Source organism: Dermochelys coriacea, chromosome 2, assembly GCF_009764565.3.
Source record: "Dermochelys coriacea isolate rDerCor1 chromosome 2, rDerCor1.pri.v4, whole genome shotgun sequence".
NCBI lineage: Eukaryota > Metazoa > Chordata > Testudines > Dermochelyidae > Dermochelys > Dermochelys coriacea.
The window spans coordinates 261,445,837-261,467,822 of NC_050069.1; the positions used below are offsets into that span (position 1 = coordinate 261,445,837).

Here is a 21,986-nt window from a genome sequence, read left to right on the forward strand (position 1 = left end):
TTGCCTGACTCATGATTCTTGCATGCTTGGGGTTGGCGATGCTGAGCGTGGATGCATGTGGGGATGGAAGAAAGTAAATTGAGTGGGTGTGCCATGAAGGCATACGTTGTGGGTTTGTGCTCAGCTGGTATAAATCAGTGTAGCTCTATTGACTGCAATGGAGCTGTGCCGATTTACACCAGCTGAGATTCAGCCCATTTGTATGTTGATCTCATTCCTACCTTTGCGTGGCCTTGGACGGGATGTGAGTAAAGGTGGGGATTTCTCCGTCCCATCTTTAATACCCGTGGAGCTGTAGATCTCTGACAGCGGGACACATATTGGCCCATGCTCTGGCAACACAGAGGGGCTGCAAAGCTGCTGTAACAAAAAATGGCATGCGGGACTGCCCACCTGGCTATGCTACGCCCCTCCACTCCCCACAGAATGTCCAGGCACGAAGGAGTGTGGCTGGAGTATGCTACCTCCAGTGACCCCCGTAACCAAGTCAGCCTGCAGCAGCCAGAGGAGAAATGGGGCAATTACAGTGTAAAATGCCATTGCCTGAGATGAGTCCTCATTTCAGCTTTCCTGATAATTTAAAAAAAAAAAGTGAGACTACAGAATGAGAATTAGATTTTCTGTGCCAAGCACTGGTTCCTTGAGTGATGATATAATAACCATCTCTTATAGATACATTTACCTCTTCACAAAAAGAAAAGGAGTACTTGTGGCACCTTAGAGACTAACAAATTTATTAGAGCATAAGCTTTCGTGAGCTACAGCTCACTTCATCGGATGCATTTGGTGGAAAAAACAGAGGAGAGATTTATATACACACACACAGAGAACATGAAACAATGGGTTTATCATACACACTGTAAGGAGAGTGATCACTTAAGATAAGCCATCACCAGCAGCAGGGGGGGGAAGGAGGAAAACCTTTCATGGTGACAAGCAGGTAGGCTAATTCCAGCAGTTAACAAGAATATCAGAGGAACAGTGGGGGGTGGGGTGGGAGGGAGAAATACCATGGGGAAATAGTTTTACTTTGTGTAATGACTCATCCATTCCCAGTCTCTATTCAAGCCTAAGTTAATTGTGTCCAGTTTGCAAATTAATTCCAATTCAGCAGTCTCTCGTTGGAGTCTGTTTTTGAAGCTTTTTTGTTGAAGTATAGCCACTCTTAGGTCTGTGATCGAGTGACCAGAGAGATTGAAGTGTTCTCCAACTGGTTTTTGAATGTTATAATTCTTGACGTCTGATTTGTGTCCATTCATTCTTTTACGTAGAGACTGTCCAGTTTGGCCAATGTACATGGCAGAGGGGCATTGCTGGCACATGATGGCATATATCACATTGGTAGATGCACAGGTGAACGAGCCTCTGATAGTGTGGCTGATGTGATTAGGCCCTATGATGGTATCCCCTGAATAGATATGTGGACAGAGTTGGCAACGGGCTTTGTTGCAAGGATAGGTTCCTGGGTTAGTGGTTCTGTTGTGTGGTGTGTGGTTGCTGGTGAGTATTTGCTTCAGACTGGGGGGCTGTCTGTAAGCAAGGACTGGTCTGTCTCCCAAGATCTGAGAGAGCGATGGCTCGTCCTTCAGGATAGGTTGTAGATCCTTGATGATGCGTTGGAGGGGTTTTAGTTGGGGGCTGAAGGTGATGGCTAGTGGCGTTCTGTTGTTTTCTTTGTTGGGCCTGTCCTGTAGTAGGTGACTTCTGGGTACTCTTCTGGCTCTGTCAATCTGTTTCTTCACTTCAGCAGGTGGGTACTGTAGTTGTAGGAATGCATGATAGAGATCTTGTAGGTGTTTGTCTCTGTCTGAGGGGTTGGAGCAAATGCGGTTATATCGTAGCGCTTGGCTGTAGACAATGGATCGAGTGGTATGATCTGGATGAAAGCTAGAGGCATGTAGGTAGGAATAGCGGTCAGTAGGTTTCCGATATAGGGTGGTGTTTATGTGACCATCGCTTATTAGCACCGTAGTGTCCAGGAAGTGGATCTCTTGTGTGGACTGGTCCAGGCTGAGGTTGATGGTGGGATGGAAATTGTTGAAATCATGGTGGAATTCCTCAAGAGCTTCTTTTCCATGGGTCCAGATGATGAAGATGTCATCAATGTAGCGCAAGTAGAGTAGGGGCATTAGGGAACGAGAGCTGAGGAAGCGTTGTTCTAAGTCAGCCATAAAAATGTTGGCATACTGTGGGGCCATGCGGGTACCCATCGCAGTGCCGCTGATTTGAAGGTATACATTGTCACCAAATGTGAAATAGTTATGGGTCAGGACAAAGTCACAAAGTTCTGCCACCAGGTTAGCCGTGACAGTATCGGGGATACTGTTCCTGACGGCTTGTAGTCCATCTTTGTGTGGAATGTTGGTGTAGAGGGCTTCTACATCCATAGTGGCTAGGATGGTGTTTTTAGGAAGATCACCAATGGACTGTAGTTTCCTCAGGAAATCGGTGGTGTCTCGAAGATAGCTGGGAGTGCTGGTAACGAAGGGCCTGAGGAGGGAGTCTACATAGCCAGACAATCCTGCTGTCAGGGTGCCAATGCCTGAGATGATGGGGCGTCCAGGATTTCCAGGTTTATGGATCTTGGGTAGCAGATAGAATACCCCAGGTCCTAGCTCCAGGGGTGTGTCTGTGCGGATTTGTTCTTGTGCTTTTTCAGGGAGTTTCTTGAGCAAATGCTGTAGTTTCTTTTGGTAACTCTCAGTGGGATCAGAGGGTAATGGCTTGTAGAAAGTGGTGTTGGAGAGCTGCCTAGTAGCCTCTTGTTCATACTCTGACCTATTCATGATGACGACAGCACCTCCTTTGTCAGCCTTTTTGATTATGATGTCAGAGTTGTTTCTGAGGCTGTGGATGGCACTGTGTTCTGCATGGCTGAGGTTATGGGGTAAGCGATGCTGCTTTTCCACAATTTCAGCTCGTGCACGTCGGCGGAAGCAGTCTATGTAGAAATCCAGGCTGCTGTTTCGACCTTCAGGAGGAGTCCACCTAGAATCCTTCTTTTTGTAGTGTTGGCAGGAAGGTCTCTGTGGGTTAATATGTTGGTCAGAGGTGTGTTGGAAATATTCCTTGAGTCTGAGACGTCGAAAATAGGATTCTAGGTCACCACAGAACTGTATCATGTTCGTGGGGGTGGAGGGGCAAAAGGAGAGGCCCCGAGATAGGACAGATTCTTCCGCTGGGCTAAGAGTATAGTTGGATAGATTAACAATATTGCTGGGTGGGTTACGGGAACCATTGTTGTGGCCCCTTGTGGCATATAGTAGTTTAGATAGCTTAGTGTCCTTTTTCTTTTAGTTACCAAAAGAAACTACAGCATTTGCTCAAGAAACTCCCTGAAAAAGCACAAGAACAAATCCGCACAGACACACCCCTGGAGCCAGGACCTGGGGTATTCTATCTGCTACCCAAGATCCATAAACCTGGAAATCCTGGACGCCCCATCATCTCAGGCATTGGCACCCTGACAGCAGGATTGTCTGGCTATGTAGACTCCCTCCTCAGGCCCTTCGTTACCAGCACTCCCAGCTATCTTCGAGACACCACCGATTTCCTGAGGAAACTACAGTCCATTGGTGATCTTCCTAAAAACACCATCCTAGCCACTATGGATGTAGAAGCCCTCTACACCAACATTCCACACAAAGATGGACTACAAGCCGTCAGGAACAGTATCCCCGATACTGTCACGGCTAACCTGGTGGCTGAACTTTGTGACTGTGTCCTGACCCATAACTATTTCACATTTGGTGACAATGTATACCTTCAAATCAGCGGCACTGCGATGGGTACCCGCATGGCCCCACAGTATGCCAACATTTTTATGGCTGACTTAGAACAACGCTTCCTCAGCTCTCGTTCCCTAATGCCCCTACTCTACTTGCGCTACATTGATGACATCTTCATCATCTGGACCCATGGAAAAGAAGCTCTTGAGGAATTCCACCATGATTTCAACAATTTCCATCCCACCATCAACCTCAGCCTGGACCAGTCCACACAAGAGATCCACTTCCTGGACACTACGGTGCTAATAAGCGATGGTCACATAAACACCACCCTATATCGGAAACCTACTGACCGCTATTCCTACCTACATGCCTCTAGCTTTCATCCAGATCATACCACTCGATCCATTGTCTACAGCCAAGCGCTACGATATAACCGCATTTGCTCCAACCCCTCAGACAGAGACAAACACCTACAAGATCTCTATCATGCATTCCTACAACTACAGTACCCACCTGCTGAAGTGAAGAAACAGATTGACAGAGCCAGAAGAGTACCCAGAAGTCACCTACTACAGGACAGGCCCAACAAAGAAAACAACAGAACGCCACTAGCCATCACCTTCAGCCCCCAACTAAAACCTCTCCAACGCATCATCAAGGATCTACAACCTATCCTGAAGGACGAGCCATCGCTCTCTCAGATCTTGGGAGACAGACCAGTCCTTGCTTACAGACAGCCCCCCAATCTGAAGCAAATACTCACCAGCAACCACACACCACACAACAGAACCACTAACCCAGGAACCTATCCTTGCAACAAAGCCCGTTGCCAACTCTGTCCACATATCTATTCAGGGGATACCATCATAGGGCCTAATCACATCAGCCACACTATCAGAGGCTCGTTCACCTGCGCATCTACCAATGTGATATATGCCATCATGTGCCAGCAATGCCCCTCTGCCATGTACATTGGCCAAACTGGACAGTCTCTACGTAAAAGAATGAATGGACACAAATCAGACGTCAAGAATTATAACATTCAAAAACCAGTTGGAGAACACTTCAATCTCTCTGGTCACTCGATCACAGACCTAAGAGTGGCTATACTTCAACAAAAAAGCTTCAAAAACAGACTCCAACGAGAGACTGCTGAATTGGAATTGATTTGCAAACTGGATACAATTAACTTAGGCTTGAATAGAGACTGGGAATGGATGAGTCATTACACAAAGTAAAACTATTTCCCCATGGTATTTCTCCCCCCCACCCCACCCCCCACTGTTCCTCTGATATTCTTGTTAACTGCTGGAATTAGCCTACCTGCTTGTCACCATGAAAGGTTTTCCTCCTTCCCCCCCCTGCTGTTGGTGATGGCTTATCTTAAGTGATCACTCTCCTTACAGTGTGTATGATAAACCCATTGTTTCATGTTCTCTGTGTGTGTGTATATAAATCTCTCCTCTGTTTTTTCCACCAAATGCATCCGATGAAGTGAGCTGTAGCTCACGAAAGCTTATGCTCTAATAAATTTGTTAGTCTCTAAGGTGCCACAAGTACTCCTTTTCTTTTTGCGAATACAGACTAACACGGCTGCTACTCTGTTACCTCTTCACAGTATTTAGAGAGGCTTTGACAAACTCTTAAAAACAGCCCCAGGATTTACACATGGGCCAGATTTTTAGAGGTAGTTAGGCACCTAAAGTTGCAGATAGATGCCTAATGGGATTTTCAAAAGCACGAAGGCACCCATGGGGCTTCGGTGCCTTGGCACTTTTGAAAATCCCACAAGGTACTTATCTGCATTATTAGGTGCCTAAATACCTTTTAAAACAAGCCCCCTGTGCCCTTTGCCAGACAAGAGTTGCATGGCCCTGATTCACAAGTCATGGTCCCCAGCAACTCTAGAACTTCTGTGTATCCTTTCTGTATACTGTGTCCTTCCCTATTGTGCAATATTTTGGTTGCTTTTAAAAAGCAACTGTTTAACTATTTAATTAAAAGAATATTTTATAACACAACATATTTTTTAACTTCATGGAACTTGGTGCTGAAGGATCCTAATGATGAAAATAGTTAATTCGAAAGAAAGGTTAAAAAGGTTAGATATTTATATGAACATGTTAACCACTTAATGTTTTAGCCTCTGCAGTTACATTAGCTGGGATACAAATTATATTGGTACTAATACTCATGCATCAGGGCATAAATTGCTCACCAACTATAGTCAGGAAATACAATCCCCCCATGATATACCAGTTGGGTTGCACAATACTGTAGATCAGAGGTTCTCAAACTGTGGGTCGGGACCTCAAAGTGCATCGTGACCCTGTTTTAATGGGGTTGTCAGGGCTGCCATTAGACTTGCTGGGGTCTGGGGCTAAAGCTGAAGCCCAAGGGCTTCAAGCCCTGTGTGGCAGGGCTCAGGCTTCGGCTTCGCCCCAGGGTGGCAGGGCTCAGGTTACAAACCCCCCGCCCAGGGCTGAAACCCTTTGGCTTTGCCCTCCCCACCCCCCACCTGGGGCAGTGGGGCTCAGGCAGGCTCAGGCTTCGTTCCCCACTCCTGGGATCATTTAATAATTTTTTTTTTATCAGAAAGGGGTCACAGTGCAATGAAGTTAGAGAGCCCCTGCTATAGATGCTTTTATGGGATTTTATACCTTCCTGTGAATCATCTGGAACTAGCTAAAGTCAGAGGGTGAAATCCTGACCCCACTGAAGTCAGTAGGAGTTTTGCCAGAATTTTACCTATCAACCAGATACTAGACTAGGGCCTAATCCTGGAAAGACTTATGTACATGGGTGACTTTACAATTTGAGTGCAATCCCCATTGACTTCAATGTGGCTACTCATACATAAAGATAAGCACCTGCATAAGTCATTGCAGGATGGGAGCCATATAATATTCTTGCACATCCTATGTTTAAATAAGGAGTCAGAGAACTTTTGGCAATGTAATATTAGCAAGACACAAAAATCTAAGCCTCGGAGAAACACATTACAAAATGTAAATTATAAGAATGAAATACTTTAAAAACATCCTTAACTTTAATGCAAAATCAGTGAGTCTCATTCCAAATGAGAGACTCTTGGCAAGCTTTGAAGGAATGACAATGGTTAGACTGCTGGTTTGCTGTGACCCCTGTCCATCATGCTGACCAATTTTGCCTCATTGTTTCCTGGTATTCCCCCCTCTGGCTGTATCTGTCTTGTTTTATACTTAGATTGCAAGCTCTTTGGAGCAGGGATGATTAATTACACTGTTAAACAATAATAGAATACCATCTATTTAAATATTTGTGGATGTTCTCCTACATTTTCAAATATATTGATTTCAATTACTCAACACAGAATACAAAGTGTACAGTTCTCACTTTATATTTATTTTTATTCCAAATATTTGCACTGTAAAAAACAAAATAAATAGTATTTTTCAATTGCACTGTAGTGCCATCTCTTTATCATGAAAGTTGAACTTACAAATGAAGAATTATGTACAAAAAAACCTGCATTCAAAAACAAAACAATGTAAACCTTTAGAGCCTACAAGTCCACTTAGTCCTACTTCTTGTTCAGCCAATCACTCAAACAAGTTTGTTTACATTTGCAGGAGATAATGCTGCCCTCTTCTTGTTTACAATGTCACCTGAAAGTGAGAACAGGCATTCTCATGGCACTGTTGTATTCTGCACTAAAGATTCATATATCTCTTCATGCTTCAACCACCATTCCAGGGGACATGCATCCATGCTGATGGTGGGTTCTGCTTGATAACGATCCAAAGCAGTGCAGACCGACGCATGCTCATTTTCATCATCTGAGTTAGATACCAGCTCCAGAAGGTTGATTTTCTTCTTCGATGGTTCGGATTCTGTAGTTTCCACCTCAGAGTGTTGCTCTTTTAAGACTTTTGAAAGCGTGCTCCACATCTTGTCCCTCTCAGATTTTGGAAGGCACTTCAGATTCTTAAACCTTGGTTTGAGTGCTGTAGCTATCTTTAGAAATCTCACATTGGTACCTTCTTTGCGTTTTGTCAAATTTGCAGTGAAAGTGTTCTTTAACAAACAACATGTGCTGGGTCATCATCCAAGACTGCCATAACTTGAAATATATAGCAGAATGTGGGTAAACAGCAGGAGATACACAATTCTCCCTCAAGGCGTTCAGTCATTAAGTAATTAATGCACAATTTTTTTAACAAGCATCATCAGCATGGAAGCATGTCCTCTGGAATAGTGGCTGAAGCAAGAAGGGGCATATGAATATTTAGCATATCTGGCACATAAATACCTTGCAGTGCTGGCTACAAAATGCCATGCAAATGCCTGTTCTCACTTTCAGGTGACATTGTAAATAAGAAGCGGGCAGCATTATCTCCTGCAAATGTAAATAAACTTGTTTGTCTCAGCAATTGTCTGAACAAGAAGTAGGACTGAGTGGATTTGTAGGCTCTAAATTTTTACACTGTTTTGTTTTTGAGTTACAGTTATGTAACAAAAAGAATCTACATTTGTAAGTTGCACTTTCACGTTAAAGAAATCGCACTTCAGTACTTGTATGAGGTGAATTGAAAAATACTATTTCTTTTGTTTATCATTTTTAAAGTACAAATATTTGTAATAAAAATAATAATATAAAGTGAGCGCTGTACACCTTGTGTTCTGTTGTAATTGAAATCAATATATTGTAAAATGTAGAAAAACATCCAAAAATATTTAATACATTTCAATTTGTATTCTACTGTTTAACAGTGCGATTAAAACTGTGATTAATCACGATTAATTTTTTTAATCGTGATTAATTTTTTTGAGTTAATTGCGTGAGTTAACTGCGATTAATTGACAGCCCTAATTACAAATAAGAAATAATAATAAATTGATTCTCACTGAAGATAGCTAATGGTTTAAAAGCTATTTAGGATTTTATACATACTTTCTCCATTAGGATATGGTATGTACCACATTAAGATATCATAAGATTAAAATAATGATTTATTTAATTTATAATTCATTCCAGAAAAATGCAGGATTAAAAACTGAAGAGCTGTATGTAGACATTTTAAGTGATGAGCTATCATACTCGTATATAATTGCTAGATAATTCACAAGTAACTCAACCATATTATTATTGTAATTTTTATTGATAGTATTTGTGTATAATTTCATTTTAAATACATTTCTTCCCTTGTAGATATGACATTGATATTCCACAAAATAAAGTCATTCCATCAAAGAGATATCAACATAAAAGAGAGAAATCCAAGACTGTGCTAGAACCCAACAGTGGCTCATCCTCTGAAGGAGATAAAAAGTTAAAAAATAGCAGAGATGATTTGAAAATAACAGAAACTTCTGAGGAGATGAAGACCACAATGAGAGAGAAGCAAAAGTCCAGGTCTGGTCTCATAGTCAGAGGAATGATGGCTGGACCCACTGCAAGTTCACAAGAGGTGCTTTCCTGTACTTCTAGAGAGATTAAATAGAGGGTTAGAGTTATAGATTTCTACATTATATTTGCTAGTAAAGACATTTGAATATAACATGCAGATTGTTTTTTTATATTAAATTTAGAGTTTGTAGTAGAGCAGTAATTTAAGGAAGCAATTGTAGTTAGTAATTTAAGAAAATCTTTTAGATGATTTAATACCATCAGCAATCATCACATTGTGTAATAACTAACCTATGCAACTCTCTTTGATTACACAATGTATAGTTATTGTTTATTTTCCATTCTCATTACCTTTTATTTCTTTAAGACTGGAATTTTCAAGGGTACCTAAGGGAGTGAGGCACTCAAATCCCAATGAATTTCTTTGGAAACCCCAGCCTAAATCAACAACTCTTCTTGGTTCCAGCAATTAAACTTCAACTAGCATTCTCATGTGTTTTGTACTGTACTCTTTCACTGAGTATTCTTGAAAACCAGCACCAAGATTCATGTTTTTGGTTTTTCTCCCAATTCTGGTTTTTTATGTCAATGGGAGTTTTGCCTGAGTAAAGAGTGTAAAGTTGGACCTACGATCATTAGCAATGGAAAAACTCACACAATCAGTTTGAATAATTTCTCAGATGCACGTAAAAGTTTGTGTGTGTATCTGAACTTGTCTAAACCACTTTGGTCTGGAAATAGGACTGGATACTTTCCTGTACTTCCTGGTTTCATCTGAGCTGGGTAAAACCTCAACAACAAGCTTTTGTGAGCTATTTCATTTCTGATCCTGGATGACAAGGAGTGCCTGAAAATGCACAACAATTAAGACACCAAAAAAGTTGATCCTTATTTATTTATTTATTTATTTATTATGTTGTAGCACCAGTAGCCCTAATCATGGGCCAGGTGGACCCCACCCCAAGTGACTTATATAGTTCCGGCTTGATACTGTCCAAATTTGGTTGAAGATGCAAGTCAGTTCTTACTGTTATTATCCAAACAGGCTCTCCCCCATCCCTAATAACAGAATAAACTGCATATCCCAGTAGTTAGACTAAAAGGGGCTTCTGCTTTCTTGTGTGTTTGTTTAAAAAGGCTGAACATTGAATCTGGTATGTTCTTTATTGACAACTTATTCTAGGATTCAGTAAAAAGGAGGCTTCTGAAACGATCCTCTGGCATAAATAGCACAATGCAATTCAAAGGGGAAGATAATCAGAAAAAATCTTCAGAGATGCCAACTAGTGATTTTCAAGAGATTAAAGGAACTTCCACAGAGTCCATGAGTTACCTTTCATCACATAATGCCAGTGCTCTGAAAGTAGATATGGAATTTTCATCAAAGATTTCATCAAACTCGTACACAAGTTCAGTCAGTGAGAAGCTAAGATATATGCCCAAAGACACAGCTGATCCACTTGCCAAACTCTTACCAGAAAGAGAAAAAGCCAAGGTTGAAGAAAGGAAATCAATGGCAAGCTTTGATATAGACACCAGTGAAAAAAACATCAAATTAAATGTTCTTCACAGACTTTCAGAAACTGGAAGAGAGAAGAGAGAAAGATCTCCCAAAAACAATGAGAATCGGTTATCAGGCCGCAGGTAAGACTGTTGGGTATCTTTGAAGAATATCTGTAAAACTACTGCACTGAAGAGTTCAGGAAGTGTTGTAGTTAATTAATATTGATTTGTGCAGGAAGACTAGATATGATTTTCATTTAGCTCAGAGGCACAAAAGGAGGTGCTCAAGAAAGACACCTCTTATGCATTAAGAACTAGTACTGATAAGCTTTGGATTGTGTTAAGATGGTGAATAAGGAAGTATGATATATCTCTTCACAAAATCTAAGAACCAGGGCTCACCCAATGAAATTAATAGGCAGCAGATTTAAAACAAACAAAAGGAAGTATTTCTTCACACAACGCACAGTCAATCTGTGGAACTCGTTGCCATGGGATGTTGTGAAGACCAAAAGTATAGCTGGGTTCAAAAAAGAATTAGATAAGTTCATGGAGGACAGGTCCATCAATGGCTATTAGCCTCTGTTTGCCAGATGCTGGACTGGACAACAGGGGATGGGTCACTTGATAATTGCCCTGTTCTGTTCATTCCCTTTGAAGCATCTGGCACTGGCCACCATTGGAAGACAGGATACTGGGCTAGATGGACCATTGGTCTGACTCAGTATGGCTGCTCTTGTGTTTTTATGAACTGAGTCCTTTTGCATCTGAGAAGTATGAGAATATGGCCTCCGTGTCCTCATGTAAAATGAGGGAATATAGAAGGTGATCTTCAAGTCTCTAAGAGGGAGAGAGAGAGCTTCCTTAACCCCATGAGTCCAAAAACATATTGATGGCTTTTCCTCTCCTTCCACCCTTATATGTCACTATCTTCACATGGATTATAAACTCTTCAGTGCAGGATCTGAGGTGTTTTATACATAGGAGCTTTGTACAGCTTCTAGCACATTGGGACCTTGATGCTGATACATGCTTCAGGGCGCTAATGCACATTGTCTGAATGGGGCTGTGATCTTGATTAGGCCTTGGAATAATGCAGGGCTATAGTGCATCAGGTTTAAGCAGGCTGATTTCTGAACATGTTAGGATGCTGTATATCTGAGCAGCGGAAGAGGAAAAAGCTGGAGATAGTGTTGTTTTTTCCCTTTCAAGTGATGCTAGGACAGGTTGTCTTTAAGAGTTATCTTGCCTGAAGTTAGAATGAAGTTGTACTTGGCTAAAAGTTTCTAATTTTTGTCTCCATCTTCATTGGCCCATTGCTTATAGCAGTCTGTAATTAGGTGCATAAATAAGTGGCCTGAATTGCAAAGGTATTTCAGTCGTTAGAAATTGAGGGTGGTCAGCACCTCTTAAAATGAGGAGACTTGGGTAGGTGCCTTATTGTGGGTATAGAAGAGTAGCATTAGGCACCTGTTTTGAAAATCTTAGACTGAATGTAATACTGGTTATTAAAAGAGTAGATTTAAAAACAAAACACTGAGGACGACCTGATCGCCATTACAAACTGCAAACTTAAATTCTTTCTTTTGGTTTATTTGGTTTCTATATTTAAATTCTGCAACCTAATGAGTATGGGGCACTGTTGACATCCATCATAGTATGTTAGGTCCCTCCACCTTCCTTTTCAGTGGACTGGAGGAAGCAGTGAGCAAGGGATTTACTGAAGCTGCATGGAGACCAGTGTGGCACTTTCCTTTTCCAGGGAGCCAAAACACATTTGCAGAGGCTGCTGGTTTTCCTCCCCTTTCCTCTTCCTTCACCTGCATGACAAAGTTATTTGTTCATGTTAGCAGGCTTCATCTGAGTAATGTGGATTGCTGAACATCCTGTCAGAACACCGTCTTCAAGGTCCCAGCATTCCAAGCGGTTTTCAGTAGATGGCCAAAAAAGCCGTTATGTCACGAGTAAGAAAAAATAAGTATTCTGCACTAACAGAAAGAATTGCTCTAGGGAATATAGAGTGAGAAGAGTGAGTATGTTCCCAATACTGATGAAATAATAGAAGTATAGCAGATTATTTATCACTGCTTTGCACTGTAGCAAAGAGCTGGCTAAAACCGAGCAGGAGGATTTGTTCAAACAACATATCACTTGTAATACCTCCATGCAGCTGCTGCTGGGCCTCGCAGCATCTACCATGCTAAATCAGCACCTGTGGGACAGAGACGAAAAGCAGTAGCTGTGTTGAAAGGAATTGACAGCCTATGCACAATCATGCACAACGTATGTATGTCACTGAGCTAAAACAGCTTTGATTCCTCTGATGGAATGAGCAAGTTTCAGAAAGAACAGTAGAGGGAGCTGTTTCATAAACAGTCTGTCTAATCATTGCATTATTAAAAAGAAAAGGAGTACTTGTGGCACCTTAGAGACTAACAAATTTATTAGAGCATAAGCTTTCGTGAGCTACAGCTCAATGCATCCGATGAAGTGAGCTGTAGCTCACGAAAGCTTATGCTCTAATAAATTTGTTAGTCTCTAAGGTGCCACAAGTACTCCTTTTCTTTTTGCGAATACAGACTAACACGGCTGCTACTCTGAAACCATTGCATTATTAGTATCCTAAGACCTTGCTGACATAGGGCTCGCAGGCTCCTGCCGGGTGCTGAGAACTCTGGCCAAACCCAGCAAAGTGTGGAAGTACTTTGAGCACATGAGTATTCTCTTTGAAGTCAGGGGTCTGCTTCTGTGCTTAAAGTTAATCATATGCTTAAGTGCTTTGCCAGATTTGGGCAGAGAATTTAGCACTTCAGCTATAAACTTTTTTAGGTAGGGATTGTCTTTTTTGTTCCGTGTTTGTACAGTGCCTAGCATGACTGGGTCCTGGTCCATAAGTAGGGCTCGTAGGTGCTAGAATAGTACAAATAATAAATAACAATTTGGCAGGATCTGTCTCAGAAAGTATAACTGTCACTATTTATTCGAAGCCAAAGTCCACTCTCTGTAACTCCCATGTAGTTCCATTGACTTCAGTGTTAACAAGGACAGAATTTGACCCTTCTTGATTAATATTTGAAATTTAGTTTAGGACTGATTGCACCTGGTTCACCCGCAGGGTTTTGTAACCTTTTTCTTTTTTTCCCTTAGCAAAGTAAAGACATTCCAGTCTTATTTTTCATTCTTGTTTTCTTTTCCTTTTTCTGGCTAGCCATTTTCAAAAGTCCCTATTGTTATTCACCACCCCAGGCACCTTTTGTCTATATATGCACTTGGCAAAAAAAGAAGGCAAAACCACAGTGCTACATCAAAGGACTATCTGAATATCAATGAATAATGGCTGCTGACAGAGCAGACAAAAATAACTTTATAAAAATCTACTGGAGAAATATGGATTCCTCAATATTTGGGCTCCCACACTTAAGTAAAAGAGAAAGATGAACGCCATGCTGTGTTTTCTCTTTTGTGAGTCATTATATCATTGATTAGTCTTAGACAAGGCAAGAATTGGGAGGCATAGGAGGCTGTTAATTAACTTCAGTTTAATAATGATAATAATAATACTGATCTCTTATGCTTTTCATCAGGAGGTTTCAAAGCAATGACAAAGGAGATCAATATCATTTTCCCTTTTCAGTTGGAGAAACTGAGCACAAAGAGGTGATGTGACTTTCCCAAGGTCACCAAGCAGGCTCGTAGCGGAGCTGGGAATCAGAGGCGGATTAGGAGTTTGTGGGGCCCTGGGCCAGAGCAAATGGGGGCCCCTCCCCACCCCTTTCACCTGCAGTCCCCCCCACCTGGTGCTTCTGCTGGGGAAATGAGGTCAGGGCGGGAGAGTTTGCCCCACCTCGCCTCCCCTCCTGGCACTCCTGCTGGGGAGCTGGTTAGGGCGCAGGAGCTTCTCCCGCCCAGTGTTCCTGTTGGGGAGTGAGGTCGGGGCACGGGGCTTGCCCTACCTCGCTTGCCCGGCACTCCTGCTGGTCAGGGCTTCGGAGCTTCCCCTGCTCCCTGGTAGGAGAGCCAAGCGGGTAGAGTGGGTTGAAGCTCAGGGGTTCCCATTTTTCCGGAGCCTCCCAATTGGCTGGGGCCCCTGAGCACATGACCAATTGGCCCAGAGGCTAAATCCACCACTGCTGGGAATAGAACCCAGGTATCTTAAATCCCAGTCTAGTGCTCTATTGACTAGTTTAGACAAATAATATATATATATATATAGTACAGTATTAAAAATATAAACGCAAAACTAGTCCTTTACATTCAACAGTGAGTACTGAGGCCAACATTGCATTAGCTTTGTTGGGAGTTTGTTCTGAATAAGAACTGCAGGATTAGAATCTTATTTTTATAGGCACATTTTAGCCAGATAGACAAACTGAGAAGATGTTTGGATTTCTCTTACAACCAAAATTAAATGCTCAGCCATTTTGGATTTACATATAAGAGGAATGATGAACTGACTATGAATGGAATCCTTCCAAAAATGATCATCTGTAGTAATAAAAATATTCTCCAAATATTCTTAGAAAAGAAAACTTAGTTGCTATTGTTTCTTACTAAGTAGTTTTTCTTAAAATAGCTGACTGCATTTAGGAAAATCAATTAGAAACAAAGAGTATGGATGTAGCTTGTGGCATTTATCAGTTTATTTAAAGGACACCATTAGGGATCTCTGGATTAATATCTGATTTATTTACCTTAACAGATATTCTCCATTTTCTAGGTCTGACAAAGATTCCAAACATCCACCATTAAAAAGTCAACATTTAACTACATTTACTACACTACCACTGGTAATTGTGGTAAAATGTTGACTTCTTAATGGAGACCTCTCTATTATTCAATACGCTTCTGACTTACCATGCATCCCCTTGTAGATATACTGTGTCTACTGCCATGTAATAATTTTTAAAACATCCCTTTAGTCACAGAAGTTAGAGATGGAAAAAATATCTATCTTACATAGTGCCTATCACTGTGGTGTCTTAGTGCTTCTATACAAAACTAAAGAGTGCAAATGAGAGGAACCAAGGTGTTGTTTTCTCTGTGTTCCTCAAGAGTTAGATCTTGGGAACGGGCTGTAAATATGACACCTTGACATGACTTCATATCAACATTGCTCAATTTAACAAGTCAAAAATGATTTTTCAAACATCCGACACTAGTCAATATAAAATCTCAAAATCAAGCTGTTTTTTCCTTACCCTTTCTATGTTCATCACCAGTAATGCACATCAGTCTTCAATTATCCCTTTCTATCCTCATCCTTTCATTTGAATTTATGGTACTTGAAAATAATGTTAGTGATGTGCAATGCAGCTCAGTCTTCTTTAGCTGTTTTGGCTCTTGCAGGAATAAAATATATTTTTAAAAATAAGTGTAGAGCACAAAGAGAGGCACAAGGATCAAATATGTTAAGTGTGATAGTGACTTTTCAGACCATAATCACACTATAAGCTCAACAAGTTCAAGTCTGAAAGAGCATATTCAGATATGAGGCTATAAGCTAACAAAGACCTCACCAAACCTTCTAAGCTCCTACCTGAGCAGAGTCCTGAATGGGAATGCAGTGCAAAAAGATAACAAAAAATGTCCTGCACCTCTGATGTATTGTCATTGATGCTGAACCCCTAAGGGTAAGAATTCTATTATCAGTGAACTGAGCATGCAGAATAAGGAATGAGGATCAATCATAGAACAGAATATATGGTCACTGTGGATGGGAAAAATTAAATAGGTAAGATGAATGTCTAACATGGATCAAATTAATTCTATTGCTTGTCATGTAGAATTGAGGGCATTTCGTGACACCTTTTGCTCACCTACAGAGTCATCCTACTCCTGTCAATGCAGCCTTAGGATGGTAGTAGCCTTCTAGTCTGATGTGTCCCCAATCTCCTCATTGAAAGGATGAGGGATATGAGTTGGCAGGTGGATCCTTGTATTTGCTGATCCAGCAGCCTTGCACCCACCCCTAAATTTCTTTCTATATTAACACAGATGGAGTCCATGCAGCTTCATGGCATCTCTGAGGGTATACTCTCTGTGTAACTGCAACAGTTTTGATGTTTTCAGGACCTCTATCTACCCATAACTGGATGAGAAGATGTGGCCCATCAAACGGTATCATATTCTGGGAGTTTTGACATCCGAGTTTTGCCTGCCATGACATATGGAGCTGAAAAAAATCAATTCCCCAGCAAAACAGAGTAGAGGCTAAAATCTCAACAGCTTAGGAAACATGACAAAACTTAAGACTGGAATTACATGGAGAACCTGGAGACCAAACAAAGACATCATGCTCAGTTCAAGAATATCTTGCCTATACTGTAGAAGCTAAAAAGGGAAGGGCAGACAGCACCACAAAAAGAGACAGAACTGTTTTACACTAGAATAGTTTCCTTCTTCCATAGCTAAACAAAAGGTTATGTCATAACAGAAGACTGAAGTCGGTGACTCAGTAGGTCCCTTCTACTCCTGTGTTCCTATAATATCTCAGAAGATCCCATTGTCCAAAGGAAGGGCTTTATAATTCAGGATCAGGAATGAGGCACTTAATTGAGTTTTTACTCATTCTTTCATTGTGAACACTAGTCATCCCTACCTCTTCTGTACCTCTAATTACTCTGTCTATACTGTCCTCTCTACTGCCTGCAGTCTTGGCTAGAAATGGAATGGGAGCTAGGGATTTCCTTTCAAGACTCTGCCACGGTAGCTGGGTAATGTCAAGAGTAGGGACTGTTTTATGAGCATGTGGCTTGGCGTCAGCCTTCTTCTTCCAACCAAAACCTTAGCAGCTCTGTGATGTGCTCCATCTCCACTAGCTCTGGAGTAAGTGCTAAATGAGTCCACTGCCAGAATTTTTTTTTCCTATATGGCAATGCATAGCCTTTCAACCAAAATTCCCCAGATGGGAATTTTTTAATTGTTCCAAAAATATCACGGCAAAGACTCATTATTCAGTCATGAATTCTTTCCAAGCTGTGCTACACATCCAAACACAAACAGGCCAAGCGTAGTGAATTGCCATAGATACTAATGCCTTCATTGGAACATTAGTCATATTTCATAGAGTCATTGAAATTAGAGATGGAAAAGACCTTTTTAGGTCACTTTGTTCTACAGTATATTATTCAGTACTATATATATATATTTGCTACAGCACATTTTCCAGGGTTTTGTCCAGTTCAGTCTTTAAATGGCTCAAGTGGCAGAACTCCCACCACTTCTCTTGGGAATCTATTCCAAAGTCTAATAGATCTTAGTTTTAGGATTTTCGTCCTTATATTCAGCCTAAATTTTCTTTTGCTTAATTCTGTCCCATTATTTGTAGTTATAGCTGCTTTTACCATCCTGGTCATTCCTCTCCCTGCTTTTTGTTTACCCCTTTTAAGTACCTGTAGACAGTTATCTTATTCCATTAGTCATCATTTGACTAAAGTTTATATATAACGATTTTAATATTTGCTCATAATTCTATCCCTCGAACCCCTGAATTTTTCTCTTTTGCTGCTCTTCTTTGATTTCCTTCCTATTTCTTTCTAGTACACATGGCTCCCCTAATGGTACAGTATTCTAGGCATGACTCACCAGTGCCACATGGAGATTAAAAATCTTTCTGTTGATGTTATACTTCTTAGTATGTGGTGAAAAATCACATTGGTGTCTCTTCCACTACATTGCATTGCAAGCTCGTGTATTATTAGTTTCAGTTTTGGACAGTGATGCAAACATAATCTTTCCTGAGTGTCTTCCTCTGAACCATTCTTTATGAGTCAGTGCTAGATGTAGAATATGGGGTTAGATGAATCTGTTGTGGTACAATAGTTCTGCATTCCTATGCCTTGGTGAGTACAGGCACTTTCTCTATGCTTTGCAGTACGGCATTTCTACATGTGACTGTCGGCTGTGAGTCTGAATCACTTTGTTTTGTCTTCTGAATCATCGCTCACTTTCTCACTCTCACCTTAACTGAGATTAATGAAGGTGGACGTTTGTATTATGTTACTGACATCTTTCTTAGAGATGATGAAAAATTCTTGGCTAAGAGAGGATTTTCCCTATGTATACATTTCAGTAAAAAGAATAGAAAAAAACCCAACAACTTGAAGACACTTTTTTTGGAATAGGAGTAAAGCTGGGTAGGAAAGGGCTTTGCTGTCCCACAAATATATTCAAGAGTTTGAAATATTTTCCCATCTTTAATCTAGACAAAATGTCAAAATCTCTAAACTATTCGTGAACTGGAAAAACATTTTTTTTCATTTCAGGTCAATCAAAACATTTCATTTCTATAATTCTGAAATATTTTGTTTCCATTTTGATGGGGTTTTTTACCCTTTTTTAGTCATATTAGCTTATGTTTTGAAACTATTTGGATTGGAAAACTGGAATTTTTCATTTTGAAAATGTTGCAATTAAATATCCTGACAAATTTGAAACATTTTTTCTCAATATTTTTTTGAATCGGGAGATTTGTTGACTCTGACCCTGTTTTGCTAACATTTTCAATAGCAACAAATCAGCTTTAAAAAAAATTGACCAAAAGTTCTTGACCAGCTCTAGATAGAAGACCACTGGAAGCAAAGAAATATACCTCTTGCCCTCTAAGAAACTCAGTAGAAAAATCAAGGTGACCAGTTTTAAAATACAAATGTTATTTCTTAGTATTTCTTCAGTTATCTGAAACCAGCAAAAATCAAAATTATCAACAAAAACAGTGACTTGGCCCTTTAAATAATCAGCATTCTTGCTTTAAATAACTGAGTTTTAAAACTGGAGTAAAACAGCTTAATTGCCTAAAGGAGGACTCAAGCCAATGCTTGTCAATTCTCTATGCTTAATTAATTTAGAACTGCCTTAGATCTCAGGGTTTTTTTTTTCTCCTGGTAAACTGTTGCATGCTTTTCACCCACAAGCCGTCTGTGCTGGCATACATTAAAATATAAGCACAGAAGATGGATATTCATTTCTGAAGGACTGACGGACCGTGTGCACACACACACACTCGCACACACACTCACAGTTTGTCCCTTGTGCTAAATGAGAAATGAACCTGGAGGAAGTCTGTTATGTTAGAGCTGGAACAGTTGTATCCTTGGTTCAAGTGGGCAATTAAGATCTATGGAAAGCATTCCAGTGAAGGTGTACTGTACATTCCGCTAGACTAACTCGTTATGAATCTTGACGGTGCTAACTTCCTTCCATTTATTTTCACCTTTCCTGGAAATGGCCAAGCCTTTACGCTCTTGGGGAAAGAAGGAATCCTTCCATTTCTGGGGATTCCTCCCAGTTTAAAACTGGTGTCAAAATAATTGTGTTGATCTAACATCATAAATATTGGTTTCAATGGAAGTGTACATCTGAATACAGTCAATATTGCACTTGAATTTTAACTGCATTCTCTCCTTGTCTAAAAGGAAAATAATAGCTAATACACAAAGCACTTTATTTCAGAACTTCAGTGAAATAAATTCTTGTTCTAAAATGTGTTCATATGGTATATTCTGGGCCTGATCTTCTCTTCTCCCAGGTTTACAATGGTGTAACTCCATTATCTTCAGGAAGGTTACTCCTAATATACACTGGTGTAGGTGAAATCAGAATCAAGCCATTTACCCAAAGTCTTCCTAATACTCTCCCTAATCTGAGTGACAGTAGTATCAAAAAGAAAATACTTCTTGGTTTTTCAGATAAATATCTTCTTATTTTTCACAGCTCATTTTTGTTAAATAGGAGAGAGAATTGTCAAATCCAGAACAGAGCTATTCCACTTGGAGTAACAGATGTGGATGGCTTTCAGACAATACTCAACATATCACACTGAAATGACTTTTCAGCAGCCTGGAAAAAATGTAATAGCTGACTGCAAAGGAAAAGTGCTTATCAGCATCGTAACTTGGTTTTTAGTGTTCATAAACTTTTATCAGAATAGTAAAGTGGAGCACCTGAGCCAAAGAAGTTCCTGCGGATAGAATAAAATAAACATCTGCAGACATCCACTTTCAGCGTAGAGCCAAACCCTGTCATCCTTCACCAGGCAAAACTCCCATTGAATTCAATGAGAATTTTGTCTGGTGGTGGACTACAGGATTTGGCCCATGGGATGGAAAAAAATCAGTGCTGATGTGATGTTATAAAGACATCATTAATTACTTCTGAGGCAGGGTACGGGTGAGCAGGTCAAGGAGGAAGGTGTTGGATTCCTAACATTACTGAACTCTTGTGGAGCTTTCCCATTTTAGTTTTGCATCCATGGTATTATTGTTATGCTGACATCTAGTAACAATATTTATAAAATAAGTTAAATGTCACAAAGACCCGCAGCTGTATTCAACTGTTTATTATCTATTTAAAATAACTTTTCCACCCAACTTTTCTGCCCATCTGTTTTCCAATTTGTGCTTCAAGAGGAGTCTTTTGTGAAGAGGGGCATTAGAACTTGGGTTGCCTCATGAGGATGTTTCTTGAAATTATATGTAATTAGTTAACAGCAAAGAAGAGACAAAAAATATTCTGGGATGGAGAAAGTCATGATTTTACAAAGTTTTGTGATATTGACAAATCCTAGTAGATTCAGAGCTTGAGTCATCACTCTGTTAACTCCATTTAATGCTGGTAGCTCCATGGAAATCAGCAGAGATGCATCAGAGTACAACTGGTATAAAAGCTGGGTGAATCAGGCCCTCAGAGTTAAAATGGCTGCTCCTTCTTTAACATATGTTGTCTCTAAGGAAGACGGGGGAATCATACTGGCTTCAGTAAAGGATAAGGTTTCATCTTATAACTTTTGATTTCCTAGATTTCATTGATCAATGTTCCAGATTTAATGGTACATTTTTAAAACTTAATTTAATTTCCTTGTTAAAAACAATAAATGTCTTTCCGGGAAGGTTATATAATGCATATCGTTTACCCAAGAGTTATGAATGGCTCCAATCCTTTCTGTCAGCAACCCTGTGGATAAGTAGTTTTTCTAAGCATAATAAATATTTTTAAATGTGTTGTTTACCCAATGGGCTGTAGTGCTCTCTTGTTAAATATGTAGCTTAATTTATCAGCTCGGACTGTTTTATCTAAAATAACTAAACCTGCTAATTAGGAAGCATTAATGCCATTATCCTACAAGCTGCTGAGCAATGACTGATGGGTCTCAAACAATGCTCTGAGAGGGTGTGGCCTGATTTGGATGACTGTGTAGTGGAGTCTAATCCAGATCCCACAGAAATCCAATTGGCTTCACTGAGCATTGGATCAGGCCGTAGGGCCACACCAGCGTATGGTAGGTTTGTTTGATGTTTCAAAAATGTGTTTAATTGTTCCCATAATAGGCAGGAGAGGATGAGCTTTACAATGGTAGCGTTTATAGA

The 21,986-nt window shown here is 40.3% G+C and overlaps 1 protein-coding gene across 1 annotated transcript in view; it reads left to right on the forward strand.

The window, feature by feature from the left end:
* The window catches only part of MINDY4 (MINDY lysine 48 deubiquitinase 4), a 96,981-nt gene that overhangs the window by 13,550 nt on the left and 61,445 nt on the right, over positions 1-21,986 (forward strand). Inside the window, exons 5-6 of the mRNA XM_038393104.2 lie at positions 8,923-9,181; positions 10,304-10,764. Coding sequence (XP_038249032.1) covers positions 8,923-9,181; positions 10,304-10,764 — 720 coding nt within the window. The remainder of the gene's footprint in view (positions 1-8,922; positions 9,182-10,303; positions 10,765-21,986) is intronic.